This window comes from Mauremys mutica, chromosome 5 (genome assembly GCF_020497125.1).
Source record: "Mauremys mutica isolate MM-2020 ecotype Southern chromosome 5, ASM2049712v1, whole genome shotgun sequence".
Lineage (NCBI taxonomy): Eukaryota > Metazoa > Chordata > Testudines > Geoemydidae > Mauremys > Mauremys mutica.
In genome coordinates this window covers 29,600,928-29,613,497 of record NC_059076.1, presented here as the reverse complement: position 1 = coordinate 29,613,497, position 12,570 = coordinate 29,600,928, and the positions used below count along the sequence as shown (strand labels likewise).

Genomic DNA, 12,570 nt, shown 5'->3' with positions numbered 1-12,570 from the left:
GCTTGCCTTTTGCTTACAACCAGAGCCATCCCAGGGCCTCCGCAACCCACCTCCTGAGACAAGGGGGTTATTTGTTTGATGGGTTAACAAAGGCTCGGTGGCTAGTCACAAATCCCCGCGTTGACTCATTGCTGCCGCTTTGGTGTCTGTGAGTGGGAGGGCTAGCTCAGTGGTTTGAGCATTGGCCTGCTAAACCCAGGGTTGTGAGTTCAACCCTTGAGGGGGCCACTTAGGGATCTGGGGCAAAATCAGTACTTGGTCCTGCTAGTGAAGGCAGGAGGCTGGACTCAATGACCATTCACCGTCTCTTCCAACTCTATGAGATATTAATATATGGAGATATACCTATTTTAATGGCAACTGGCAAGAGGGTGCAGAGGGGTTACAAAAATCTCCTGAATCTGCTATGAACATTCTGGGTCTCCCAAAGAATCTCAGGTAAGGAATCACCTGAAAGCAGTGGACTTGCTAGTCATTAATAGTGTTGTCAAATGGTGTACAGATACCATGTGAGGAGTTAGGTGTATATATACTGAAAACGTGTTTAAACTCTGCAAAGTTGGGCTGTAAATGTAGCATTGTAAAATATCAGAACGCATGCCTGTTTAGTCAACTGTTAATAAAGAGATGTGACGTCAACAGAAAAGGAGCACGCAGGTGAAAACAAGCTGCGGGGGATTATCTGGCCTTGGAGTAAAGACAATGAATTTCGGGGGTATCTAGCGAAGGCACAGAAGACACCCCTTCATCCTGCATCTGGGAAGCGAATGGACAGCGTGGGTCACAGGCAGCGTTCTCAACCAACGCCGCGGAGGACTTTGGGTGAGAGAAAGGTCTTCAGCCAGGAGGTTAACCTGCTAGTTTTACTAAAGGTCTAGAAAGTGTGCTATGATTTTGGTTGTTTAGGTAATGACTTGTTTCCACTATTCTTATTACACAGTTCTTCGATAATAAATTTATTCCCATTGTCACTAATCTCAGTGCCCGTGGTTAAGTCAAGTGATGGGCCTGAGTTGAATCTGCCAAACCCGTGTACTGTTGATTTGGGAAAGTGTTCAATTGCACAGGCTGTGCACTGTAGTTGGGGGGGGTGTACTTAGCTCTTCTGGTCCAGTCTCTGTGTAACTAGAGGCTGGTGGTGTCAGAGAGTGGCTCCATAGCAAAGACTGCCTTAAAGAGCGGGCAGGGGGAAGTGAGACGCCACCTGACCGAGGGGCCAAATCAGTGTTTGTGCAGGCATTGGTCCCTAGTTGAACTTAATGAGCTCCGCTCTCAACACAACACCCTCCCATTTGTCGCCGGTGCAATGCCCCATAGCTAAATGTACCCTTTTCTGCATTGTGGTGTCACATAAAGGAGAAGGGAGTTGTCTTTGGTCTACTTTCAATATGGTCTGTATTATACAAGTGCGGGGTGGTGGTAATAAAAATGTGACAGAGGGTTACTTAGTACTGGCCTAAGACCTGTGCCCCATGCATGCTTATTTCTCTGTCAGTTTTTGGGGGATGGCTGTTGTTCTGTGTCCCTTCAGCGCTTGGCTGAGGGCTGGGGTTCATTGAGTCATAAGGCACAGTAAGGACGCCTGGCCTGCGCAGTTGCAGTCTCAGGGGTGGGGGAAAGCAGCAGCCTGACACAAAACAAACTCCCCAGCACAGGTGAGCAGGGGCGGGGCCGGAACAAGCGGCTCCCTGTTGTGGAGGGAGCCACACGCTGCCGCGGCGCCCGACCCCGGGACTAGTCCGCGTCCCGCACACCAATTCAATCAGGGCCAAGCGCCACCTGACGGGCTGCACAGCGCATGCGCATTTGGGAAACAGCGTTCCCATTGGCTGGGAACGCGACGGCGGGGGGTATAAAGCCGGAAGCGGCCCACGCGCGAGAGAGCGGCGGCTGCTCCAGCATCCAGAGCAAGGGAGAGGCCGGAGCGGTGCCTGTGTCCCGCCGGGCCTCCGACAGCGCCCGGCCCGCTGCCTGCCCGGGCTCGGCGCTACAGGACCCCCCCCCCCAAATCCGGAACGGTGAGTGTGAGGCGAATGGGCCGGAGTGGGGTGCGGCGCGGCGCCCGGTCTACAGACACCGCCCGCCCCCGCATCGGGGTCTCCCGCCTGGGCCGGGCCGGCTTCCTGCCACCCGCTGTGCGTGCGGCAAGGGTGGAAAAAGCTAGAGCCTGGCGGAGCGGAGAACATTAGGGGGCTGTAGCTATCTAACTCGGCGGGGGGGGCCTCCAGCATGCATGGTGGTAAGAATGAAATATATTTTAAATGATTGTTTACCATAACAGGGGGTGGGAGGGAGGCACTCAGAGGCTTGCTATGTGAAAAGGCGCACCTGTTGGTCTTTAGTGATATTAAACCAAGTAACAGCCTGCTTTCTGCAGGCATCTTTCAGCTTGATTGGATTGCAATGCCTGTCCTAAAGTGGATCAGTATTGGGGAACAGGCCCAACAAGACAGTTATTATGGGACTAAGTAAAATTGGAGATGTCTAACATCCTGCACACGCTGCTTTGCTTTGGTCTGTATCTCCAGTTTAGCCAAGCCCTAGAACTGTAATAGATGATTGATATGTGTCTGACCATTTAAATATTGGCATTGTTGAGTTAATTCCAAATCTAGTGATACTTCAGTCTCTGGCTCCTGCGCTTCCTTTTTTTTTTTTTTTTTGTTTCCCCTTCTCAGGTAAGGAAAGCTGGCTATATTTTAAAAAGAATCCTTATTAAGGTTGCAAGGAATGAATCATCCCAATGTGTAGGAAGGAAGCCCAATCACACTTCAGGTATGGTGGAGGCTCCCAGCCAGTGCCAGCTGTACTCTACACAGCAAGAGCTCTAGGGAAACTACAGGCCAGTCAGTTGTCAATCTCATCTTGGAATTGCATGATACCACACCATCACCATAATAATGCCCCTGGCTGACATCAGCCAGGGGCATGGCACTACACTGAGTCAATTCCCCCCCCCCCCCCTCTCCTCGAAAACCACCGTATCATAGCTGAGGAGGACGGTTACCAGCCATACTGCAACTACTGCACGATCTACCAGGAAAAATTAGGGCCAGGAGCCCTTGATCCACCTCACAGATGCTACTCAGTATGATTACTGATATGTTGGTGTTGAAGCACATGTAAAAGAGAGGATTGTTGTCCCTTTTGTCCACTGGGTCTGTTCGCGGCCTGGTTTCTAAGAGGCCGCGGGTTGGGGACCCCTGATTCATGGTGTCTGGTCTGTCTAGAGATGATTTTTTAAAAATGAAAATGATTTTGAATTATTTCTGCATGGTCCACACTGGAGCTCTTTATTATATTATATTGATATAAAGGGCCTCTCAGTGTGGATGGGATGGGTGTGGGTCTATGCTCCTAAAACTGGTTTAAATCTAGCCAGGCTCAAGGGGCAGCTGCTGGTATCAGTGCTGTGTCCAGTTTTGGGCCCCCCCGCCACACACACACTATTTATTTAGGTGGGTTCTTCCAACCCTGAGATTCTATATATACACTAACTAAGTCATTTTTTTTGGAATTGAGAGTTAACCATTTTATTTGGGGCATGTTAAAACAAATACAACACAACTGTTTGTTCCCTAGTTCTTAGCTTAGACTAGAAGTACAGTATTTACAGGTTTCATAAGGCACTGGTTCCCAAAAAAGAACACATTCTCTTCACAATGAGAGAGAATCCAAAACACAGATATTAGCCCAATGGTTTTCATTCATTTGCCTTCACTGAACCATAAGGTTTACTTGCACATAAAATTTAAAGCAGTATCTTCTTTTAAAAAATCAAAAAATAAAATAAAAATAATGGGCTTTCACAGAAAGCAACATGCAGAATCTTGGTATAGTAGAGAGATGTCTTTTGTTGAATCAGAGTTTAATGTCCTGTGACTCTGACATTTTGGCAAGTGTTTTCTTTACTCGCAGGGCTGTCAGTCTAGAAGCAGGATTGTGAGCCCAGCACTCTGTCATGAGTTTTCCCATTTGTCTTAGGCACTGTGGAAAGAAAAGATCACACATTCACTGGGTTTGCTACCTGCAGGCATAGTCCCTATTATTTCTCTGCACTAAAGCCTTTACAACACTAATTGGATCACACCCATACTCTTAGAAGTAGGTTGCTTAACTTTTGGGGGGGGGGGGGAGATAAATGGTAACATAATAAAGTACTTCTTACCTCATCACTGCTCCATCTATTGGGGAACGAAGGACGGAGCTTCTTGATGCACACAACCTCCCGCATGTCCTCATAGGAGGGGTCAGTTGGCACAAGATCATGGTATGGAAGCTGGTATTCTTCAACTATTCCTGAAAGAAACATTTTCCAGATGTGTCATTCCTAACTGCAGGATAAGGGGGAGGGGTGGGTGGGTTCCTAAGGCTGTCTGGATTATATAGCTCTGTCTCTCTTTGTTGTTAAACGTGAAGCTTAAGGTTATTAAATGGAGTTTGCCACTACAAGGAAAAGTCATGCCCTGACCTAGTTACCAACAATATGTTTGCCATTTACCTCCTGACACACATCTCCTTGCCACCTCCCAAAGGATGAGTCCAAAACTGTACATATCAGCCATGATATATGACTGGAAGTGATTCCTGTTCAAGCTTTCATCCAGCACCTCAGGAGGCATATAGCGCTTTGTTCCTACCCGGGTGTTTGGTGGTATGTCCACCTCATTTGTATCACTAAAAGGAAAAAAAAGAAGAATCAAACATACAAAAAAGTAGCTTGAAAAAAAAAATCACCTTTGAAAACCCAACTACTGGAGGATGTGGAGAAAAAACAAATTCAAACAAAAATCATATTACTACACCTAAATGGTTTATATCCACTAATACACCTCTACCCTGATATAACATGGTAACGCAGGGGGTAGGGCTGATTATAATGCAGTAATATTTTGTTTACTTCCTATGATATTTGCAAAGACTCAGCAGTAGAAAGAGTTAAGCATAACTGGCAAATTCTAGGCACTTAGTGCTGCCACATATGTTCATAACTTTAATTTCAGCATGCAGTAATAGTGATAAGTTGTCTATTGGAGTGTGCAGGGCCCCCAGGGAGGCAGATACAAAAAGATCCACATTATCTGTCTGATCCCTTTTAATTAACAAGCCTGGCATCAGGAAAGAATTCACACACAAAACAAAGAAATGCACCTACTTTTACTTACCTAATAAATTTAACTGCCAAGCCCAGGTCTGCTATACAGCAGGTTCCATTCTTTTTCACTAGAATGTTCTTACTTTTCAGATCACGGTGGGCAATAGCTGGTTTGCCTTGAGTACTGAAGATCTCAGTGTGCAAGTGGCACAAACCACTGACAGAGGAGTAGGCCAGTTTCAGCATGGCTTTTGAATCTAAGGTAGTGGATTTCAGATAATCGTACAGGGAGCCGTTCTCATGATAGTCTGTGATAAGATACAGTTGGGTCCAAGACCCTGTACCTTTAATGTCCGCAGCAATGAACCCTGGGGGGGGAGAGAATATTTTCAGCTTAATATTTTTTGGGGCTTTTGAACACCACACACAACTCTAAATGATCTTTCAGCTACTTGCATGGTTTAGCTAACAGTTCAGCTTCTTGTATTCAGTTAATAAGGATATGAACCATGCCTGCATCAGCACATATTAAAAATGTGAATTATACTGCATGAAAAAAATATGCAACAATTACACAGCTATATGAAGAACAGCTCATGCTAAAGTTTATCAATGCTTTCTGTCTAATCCTTGGATTAAGGGTTAAATTGTGATCAAGAGGGCAGGGGACATCACAATTGCTTGTGCAAGGGAAGAGTACAAAAGCAGCACAGCTAAGCAAGGTCTGCTCAGTTGCCCCCACATCACCCCCCCTACAGAGAGCTCTGTACAAAGTGCATAACAGAGTTTTAAACAAATACCCTGAGAATGCCTTCAATGTCTCTTTTAAAATGTCAATGCAGTGGCCTGGAGTTTTTGCTTTCTAAAAAAAAATCCCATCCCCATTCCCCCTCCCCACCCCCCGCGCACACACAAAAACACAAGCCTCTCAAATCCATTATCACTCACCCAAAATGTTTTCATGCCTCATCAGGACAGTCTGATAGATTTCTGTCTCTCTGAACCAGCTGGCCTCCTCAGTGGTGAAGAACACTTTTACAGCTACCTTTTCTCCACGCCACTTTCCCATCCAAACTTCTCCATAGCGACCTTTACCTATTTGTTTCACCATCTGAATCTGCTTTGCTATAGTCCTTTGGACCTGTTAAATCCCAAGAAATGCAGTTTAAGCATGCTAAAACATAGGAACCCTTGCACAAAGTTGGGAGTACTCTATGAGCGTGCTACTGTTTTCCTCTTCAACATTTTTCCAAAGGAAACCACATTACTTTTGGAAAAACAGGGACAAAAAATTCCCAACCAACTCTAGGAACCACCCTGATTTTCCAAAATGCTGTCTACCCAGCAGCTCTTAGAATCTAACTGACATCAGTTTCCTCAAGTAGCTTCACTCTGAATAAAAGCTAGATTCAACACACCAGTTGACATATACCAGAAGTTTAGTGCAGCCAACAGCATTGCAGAGTAATCTCTGTTGGGGATGACAGATCAGACGCAGAGTTAAGGAAGACTGAAATCCACCTTGGGCAAATACAGACTTTCTTACCCTTTCAGGACTGAGATATGTCTGGAGACTATAACAATTCATAGGGTAAAAGTTACAAAGAGTCCTTAAGCTTTCATGGGTGAATACCCACTTTGTCAGACGCATGAAAAAGTTGTGATCCAACCTACAAATGCATGGATGTTCATAGCTGAAGAGCTAATCAACCTCTATTTCCCAGTCACAAGATAGTACAATAGAATATTGAAATAGCAACTGCTTGTGCCTCAGTGTTACCAGTTCAATCCTGAGCTGAAAGAGTCCAATGCAGTTGCATCTTCCTACATCAGGCATTAATTAGACCTTGGTCATTAGTTATAAGAATGCTTAATGAGTTACATTAATTCAATGTCCTCCCAAAACATTCTGATAAACAAGGCTGCTAAAAATAAATATTCAAAACTGGATTGCAAAAGCATTAGCTATTCTTGTTTTCTCTGAAATTAATTGGAATTCAGTGGAAGCTGTCATATTCCTTATGGTTCCAGCAGGTGGCCCATTTGATAATGCAGAATAGGACTGAAACTGTTCGGGCATTCCAAACCTCTCAGGTTTATGTTAAACTATTATGTTTAAACTGTTTTTAAATTGCCTAAAATGGAAAAAATAACCAAACCTCTGTAACAACAACTTTGCAAGTTCCTTCGTTATTTTGACTTACACCAGTGGAAGCCAAGAACAGAAATTGAGCTTAAGTTGTTTTTAAACTGATTTATTCTCCTTCATACTTTGAAGTAATGATTGAAACAGTTCTATTACACTGGACTCTTTCTTTAACATTTTGTAATGTAATTTTAGCATAGTTGCTTTCCAATTTGCCTACTTTAAAGAATGCATCCTGAAAAATAATGGAATTACATCAAATAACTTAATTTGTGTCAATATATGTAATGGCATCATAAAGCACATGCAATTTAATGATGAAAAGTTCCTTATTAAATTATATTAAGAAAATGAAAATCACATTTCTGTTATGAGTTTTCAAAAGGCAGAATACTACATGGAAGACCTTAATTGGTTTCTTCCTGCTAGAGCTGGTCAAACTATTTATTGTGTTCAATTTATTTTATTTCATGCATTTAGTTCTTTTGCTGTTCATAAATATTTAAAAAGATGCTTGTTATTCTAAATTGTTTGACAAACAGATTTTTACAAACATTTTAGTGTTATGGATTGACTGTAAACTGTTCACAGTGAACAATCCATTAATTTTTCAATATTTGTATTTTTCTACACAAACAATGACATTGGTCAGCTAAGGAAATAGGACATTTTGCTTCTCTTCTCTGACAGGATGAGCTAAACATTTTTTGCTTCTTGAATGAAAACATCTAGGCTAAAGTGACCAGAACTGTGATGCATTCAATCAAAAACCAACATGTATTTATAAATGTAATTATAAAAATGTATGAGCAAGCTGAATCGAAATGGCTTGATGGAGCTCTGCCTGGATGCAGAGATTTGCCTGTGCAATCCAGCTTGCAGTGTAGGAACAGTTATTTACAAGTTTTTAAAACGCTTCCGCAGGGCGTAGAAGTTGAATGACAACCTGCAGCAAACTTTTATGCTAGAGATACGGTCTCCTAAAAAAACCCACCCAACAGCTCACCGTGGTTTATACTCTATAATAGCAACATTTACACTACCTTAAATATATGGGCACGACCAAGAACCACCATATAATTATGAATAATACAAATAAGTCAGAGAGAGAAAATGAACAAGGTTGAATGTCAGAGTAACGACACTATCCTGCTTAAGGTTTCGAAGCGAGCTACAAAAGAAAGACAATATTGTTTATCATAAGCTGGCATTTTACAAGTTCTAAAAAAAAAGTATGAAATGTTCTATATTGGAAATAAATAATAAAGAAGCTTTCACCACACATTATTGTACATATTTGTTACAGGCATGGGCATCCCCTCTTGGACAGTAAGTATCAATCCATGCACTTCTAAGCTGCATATTGCTGTGGTAACTATCTGACAAACACAACAAACGTTTATTATGATGTTCACCATAGCAAAAGCTTTAAGGCTGCAATGCAACTTCCTTTCCTGATTTTATAAAAGAAGTCACAACTTGGTCTAGTCACTACAAAGCCACCAGGTATGGCAGAACCTACGCGTAGCTTTTTAACGCTAAGTGAAGCCAAGGTATAAAAGGATTCCATTTAACCATCCTGTCTCTAAAGTTATAAAAAGCACCACATCTAAGATCGTAGGCCGGATTCTGATCTCATCCAGATACATTCCATTACGTTGGTGTACCTGAGATCAGATTCAGATCCTGGTACATGAAATAAAGAGCTCTGATTCTTAAGTATTTATTCGCCAACTGATATCCTTGTTATTTCTGCAGACACTGAGAACCTAATTCTTCCTTCACATACTAATGTAATTCCTATTAAATCCCCTTGAATTTTTATGCTGCTGTCTTTGCCTTATAGAGTTGTGTGAATCTAAAAAATTACATTCCTTTCTTACCAGCAGAGGGAGCCCAGACCCACTTCCTGAGCTCTGAGACTGTTCAATCAAGTCTTTCAGGGATTCCCCTGGAGGAATGTAAGTCTCATCCTGTTCAAGTCCAATGCTGTAACGAGGTCTGGTTTCTTGCCTTTTATGCCTATGATTTTAGTGAAAATTAAATTAGTTGACAGTACAATGAGGAATGGATGCTATGTAGAAAACGCTACTCACATTTAATTTTTAGTCATGCATACGTTCCCAGCAATTACTCAGTACGTGCTACTCATCAACGACTATTTTCTGATCTATTTGCAACGTTAGAATGCTTTAGGTCTACGAAAGGGGCCGACTATCAGCCTGCTTGGGGAATCCAGCATAATTTTGCATAGCCAAGTACCAAAATTAAAACCCCTAATTCAGAGAATAGTCCTAAAAACAGCGATGCAGCAAATACCTCACCTTTTTGTTATGAATGTTGTGGGTCTTTTATGACCAAATAAAGGCATTTTTATGAATTTGCCTATGCTTTCTTTGTGTGCAACCTTGTGTGCACTGTGTTAATCGGCTTATGAGCTTTATTTACTATAGGGTGTCTTTACACCCATTGTTTTCTTTCATTTTCACTGTATACTACTTTGTGTTATTTCCCACTGGAAAGCTTTTTAGGACATACTTTCTTTGAAGGATGCTATACAAAAGACCAACTATATTATAGGCATTATATTGATGCCTTTGTATATTTTGCTAATGTTAAAATCACAATTTTTCCCTATAATATAAAAAAAGTTTTTTTAATTGTTCTCCAATTCCCTCCTGTTAATTTTTTATTTTTACAGTTCATAAGGGGGGTTGGGGGGAGAAGTGATGTTGGGAAGGAATCTGAAGCAGACAAAGTTTAAATACTTCCGACTTACCTGAAGTAACAGAATATGATGATAAGTACCAGAAGTATACTGCAAACTGTCACTGAGATCAGCAAGGCCTTATGGTGAATGTTTCCTTCAACAAAATCTGGTTAAAAATAAAAAAGCTTTATACAATGGCTGTATTTTTGTCTTAGAAGTCAACACTACTCTCTCACACCTGAGATGTCTTTCACATTAGGTTGGCTGTAAAATACATTCTGCCTTCCTGGGTTTAGTTTCACATGTAAAAAGACATAAAAGAATTTATAAATATATTAAGCAACAGAATTGTTCCCTTGCTTTTCCACTGAAACATTGTGTTAATGTATCACTTAATTTCGGAGCCATTTTACATGCTCCTTCTTTAGCTCTCATCGAACAGGGCAAACGTAGCACATGGAACGGCAATCGAGGGCCTGACTGATCCTGCAGCCTTTACTCAGACAAAGCTCTATTTAAGGCTCTTTAAAACCGCTTGGAAATGCAACATTGCCAAGCACTGTGTAAGAATTGTGATTATATAAAAATAACTGACAAGTTCGGATTAATCCTTGCAGGCTATACTCATTTTGTGGTCTAAAATTTAGCTGTCATCTCCAAATTTGTATCCTCATTCCAAACACGTGTTGGACCGTCGTGCATATTCTCATGCTGAAAACTGAAGAAATCCTGCACCATCTTCTTTTAAAACTAGAGTCTCAAAACTGTGATACATTAGCACACTCCCCACCCCCCAGCCTGGTGTTCACGCTTATGCAGATAAAGATGAGGTTTTTCTGAAACTCTCACCATCTGATTGTCTTGCATCTTCCACACAAATGCTGAACACACAGTAAACTGTGAGAATTCTATCTTTATTGACTCATCCTGGAATAACACTATTATGTTTCAGATTTACTAGGGTAATGAGGCAAGGAGGATCCATGGGGAATCTTGGCTTACTGTCATGCACTTTTATATTAGAGATCCAGTTCCCTCTCCCATCTTTGCTTCCAACTATTTCCTTCCCTTCCCATCATGATCAGAGATTACCTACCATTATCTGCCTTGTGAGCACACTGGTCATGTTTTAACCTGACATTACCTGCTCCTGGAGCATTAACAATGTAAACATTTAAGCCATGGCCATGCGCCTTTGAAAGGAGACACTGACACAGGGCCTATTAGGAAAAAACTAGGGCACATCATTCTCATCGGAGCAGCAGGTTTCTACCTGGACTGTCACTCTAAGTGTGCCGGGAGCTGAAACTGAGAACCCACCGGGGAGTCCAGTTCTCTCTGTGAAAGAGGTGACAGTTCAGGGGGGGGGCAAGATTCTATTTCATGGTTTATTAGCAGTCTAGGTCTGCCAGTCATTTCCCTTCTAAAATGTGTGGTTTATAACAGTTTAAGATGTCACTGCCTATTAGCCCAGGAGAGGCTAAACAGAGTGTGCAGACTATAGGGGGCGAATTCTTCATACTCCAGAGAATATGGAAATACGTTTGCAGCAAGGGGTTTCTGGTTTCATAGAACATGTTACAATAAAAACTGGGCTGGCCGTTTTTGTGCTTCTTTAGCGCAACGAGTGTTGAGTGCCACACATACAAGGCTCAGTTCTGATCTTGCGTACACCAGAGTAAACCAAGAAGTGACTCTATTCAGGTAAATGGAGTTACACCTATCAGAAACTGTAATGAGCTCGCAGTTAAACTCCCTCTTCTTTAATATTATAAATGGATTATGTGTGTGTATAAAACTGTATACAAATAAAATGGAATAAAGAACACTGAAGATGATTCCGCAAAGAAGAGTGGCTAGATTTCTATACACTGTGGCCAACATTTGCAAACTTGGGTACCCAAAGTCAGCTACCTAAAATCCCTATTTAGGCACTTGCATAAAAGTGCTGAGCATCCTCAACTTTTACAGAAGTTAAAAGTGCAAGTGCTCTGCAACTCATAAAATAGGGCCCTTTATAAGGGGCCCAACTTTAGAAAGCCACACTTGAAAATTCTGATTTACATTTTTTCTGTGATCAAAGGCATTTGTGTGGGAGGAAAAAAAAATCCCAGAAAGCACTTAACGATAAAAGGGAATCTAGGTGTGAAAGACAAGTTCTGCATTTTAGCCTACAAAATTGAGGGAGGCTGAACTAGTTACAATGATGAAAGTTATTACCTTAGATCAGAAGGTTGTTTCTAAAACAATATTACATAAGGCTTTATTAAAGATGCACCAGGCACACAGTAGGCATGAAATTGGCCCTAAGACTAAAGGAAGGCAAAACATCTTTCTGGAGTCCTTCATGTTTACCAACACGTTATGCAAGGCAATAATAATGGCAAATGAGTGAGTTATCTGCCCAGAATTCAAACATGTTTTTAAATTACTCTGGCGGGATTTAGCTTGTTTGCTCATTTGTGGGTTTTGGAAACCAGTTAATGTATGTTCATCAAAATGTAAAGAAAAAATGCTTAAAAATCTTTATTTTTAAATGTCAGAGAATAATCAAAAATGGCTCTCTGTCAAACTGGGAAGATCTAGCGATGTCCCACAGGGGTCAATCCTGGGTCTGAT

At 41.8% G+C, this 12,570-nt stretch overlaps 1 protein-coding gene and 1 long non-coding RNA gene across 14 annotated transcripts in view; one reads left to right on the top strand and one right to left on the bottom strand.

Moving 5' to 3' along the window:
- Positions 1-1,876: 1,876 nt before the first annotated feature.
- On the top strand, positions 1,877-9,934 carry LOC123371208. Its single transcript, XR_006579726.1, has 3 exons — positions 1,877-2,018; positions 5,246-5,357; positions 9,128-9,934. It is a non-coding gene; the product is annotated as an uncharacterized LOC123371208 (long non-coding RNA).
- BMPR1B (bone morphogenetic protein receptor type 1B) overlaps positions 3,520-12,570 on the bottom strand; it is a 375,661-nt gene continuing 366,610 nt past the window's right edge. For all 13 annotated transcript variants that reach the window (XM_045018526.1, XM_045018531.1, XM_045018523.1 and 10 more), the window contains 7 exons: positions 10,021-10,117; positions 9,125-9,263; positions 6,044-6,236; positions 5,166-5,463; positions 4,502-4,677; positions 4,169-4,299; positions 3,520-3,987 (listed from right to left, as the gene is read on the bottom strand). In XM_045018526.1, the coding sequence (XP_044874461.1) occupies positions 3,862-3,987; positions 4,169-4,299; positions 4,502-4,677; positions 5,166-5,463; positions 6,044-6,236; positions 9,125-9,263; positions 10,021-10,117 (1,160 nt within the window). In that variant the 3' untranslated portion in view covers positions 3,520-3,861. The remainder of the gene's footprint in view (positions 3,988-4,168; positions 4,300-4,501; positions 4,678-5,165; positions 5,464-6,043; positions 6,237-9,124; positions 9,264-10,020; positions 10,118-12,570) is intronic.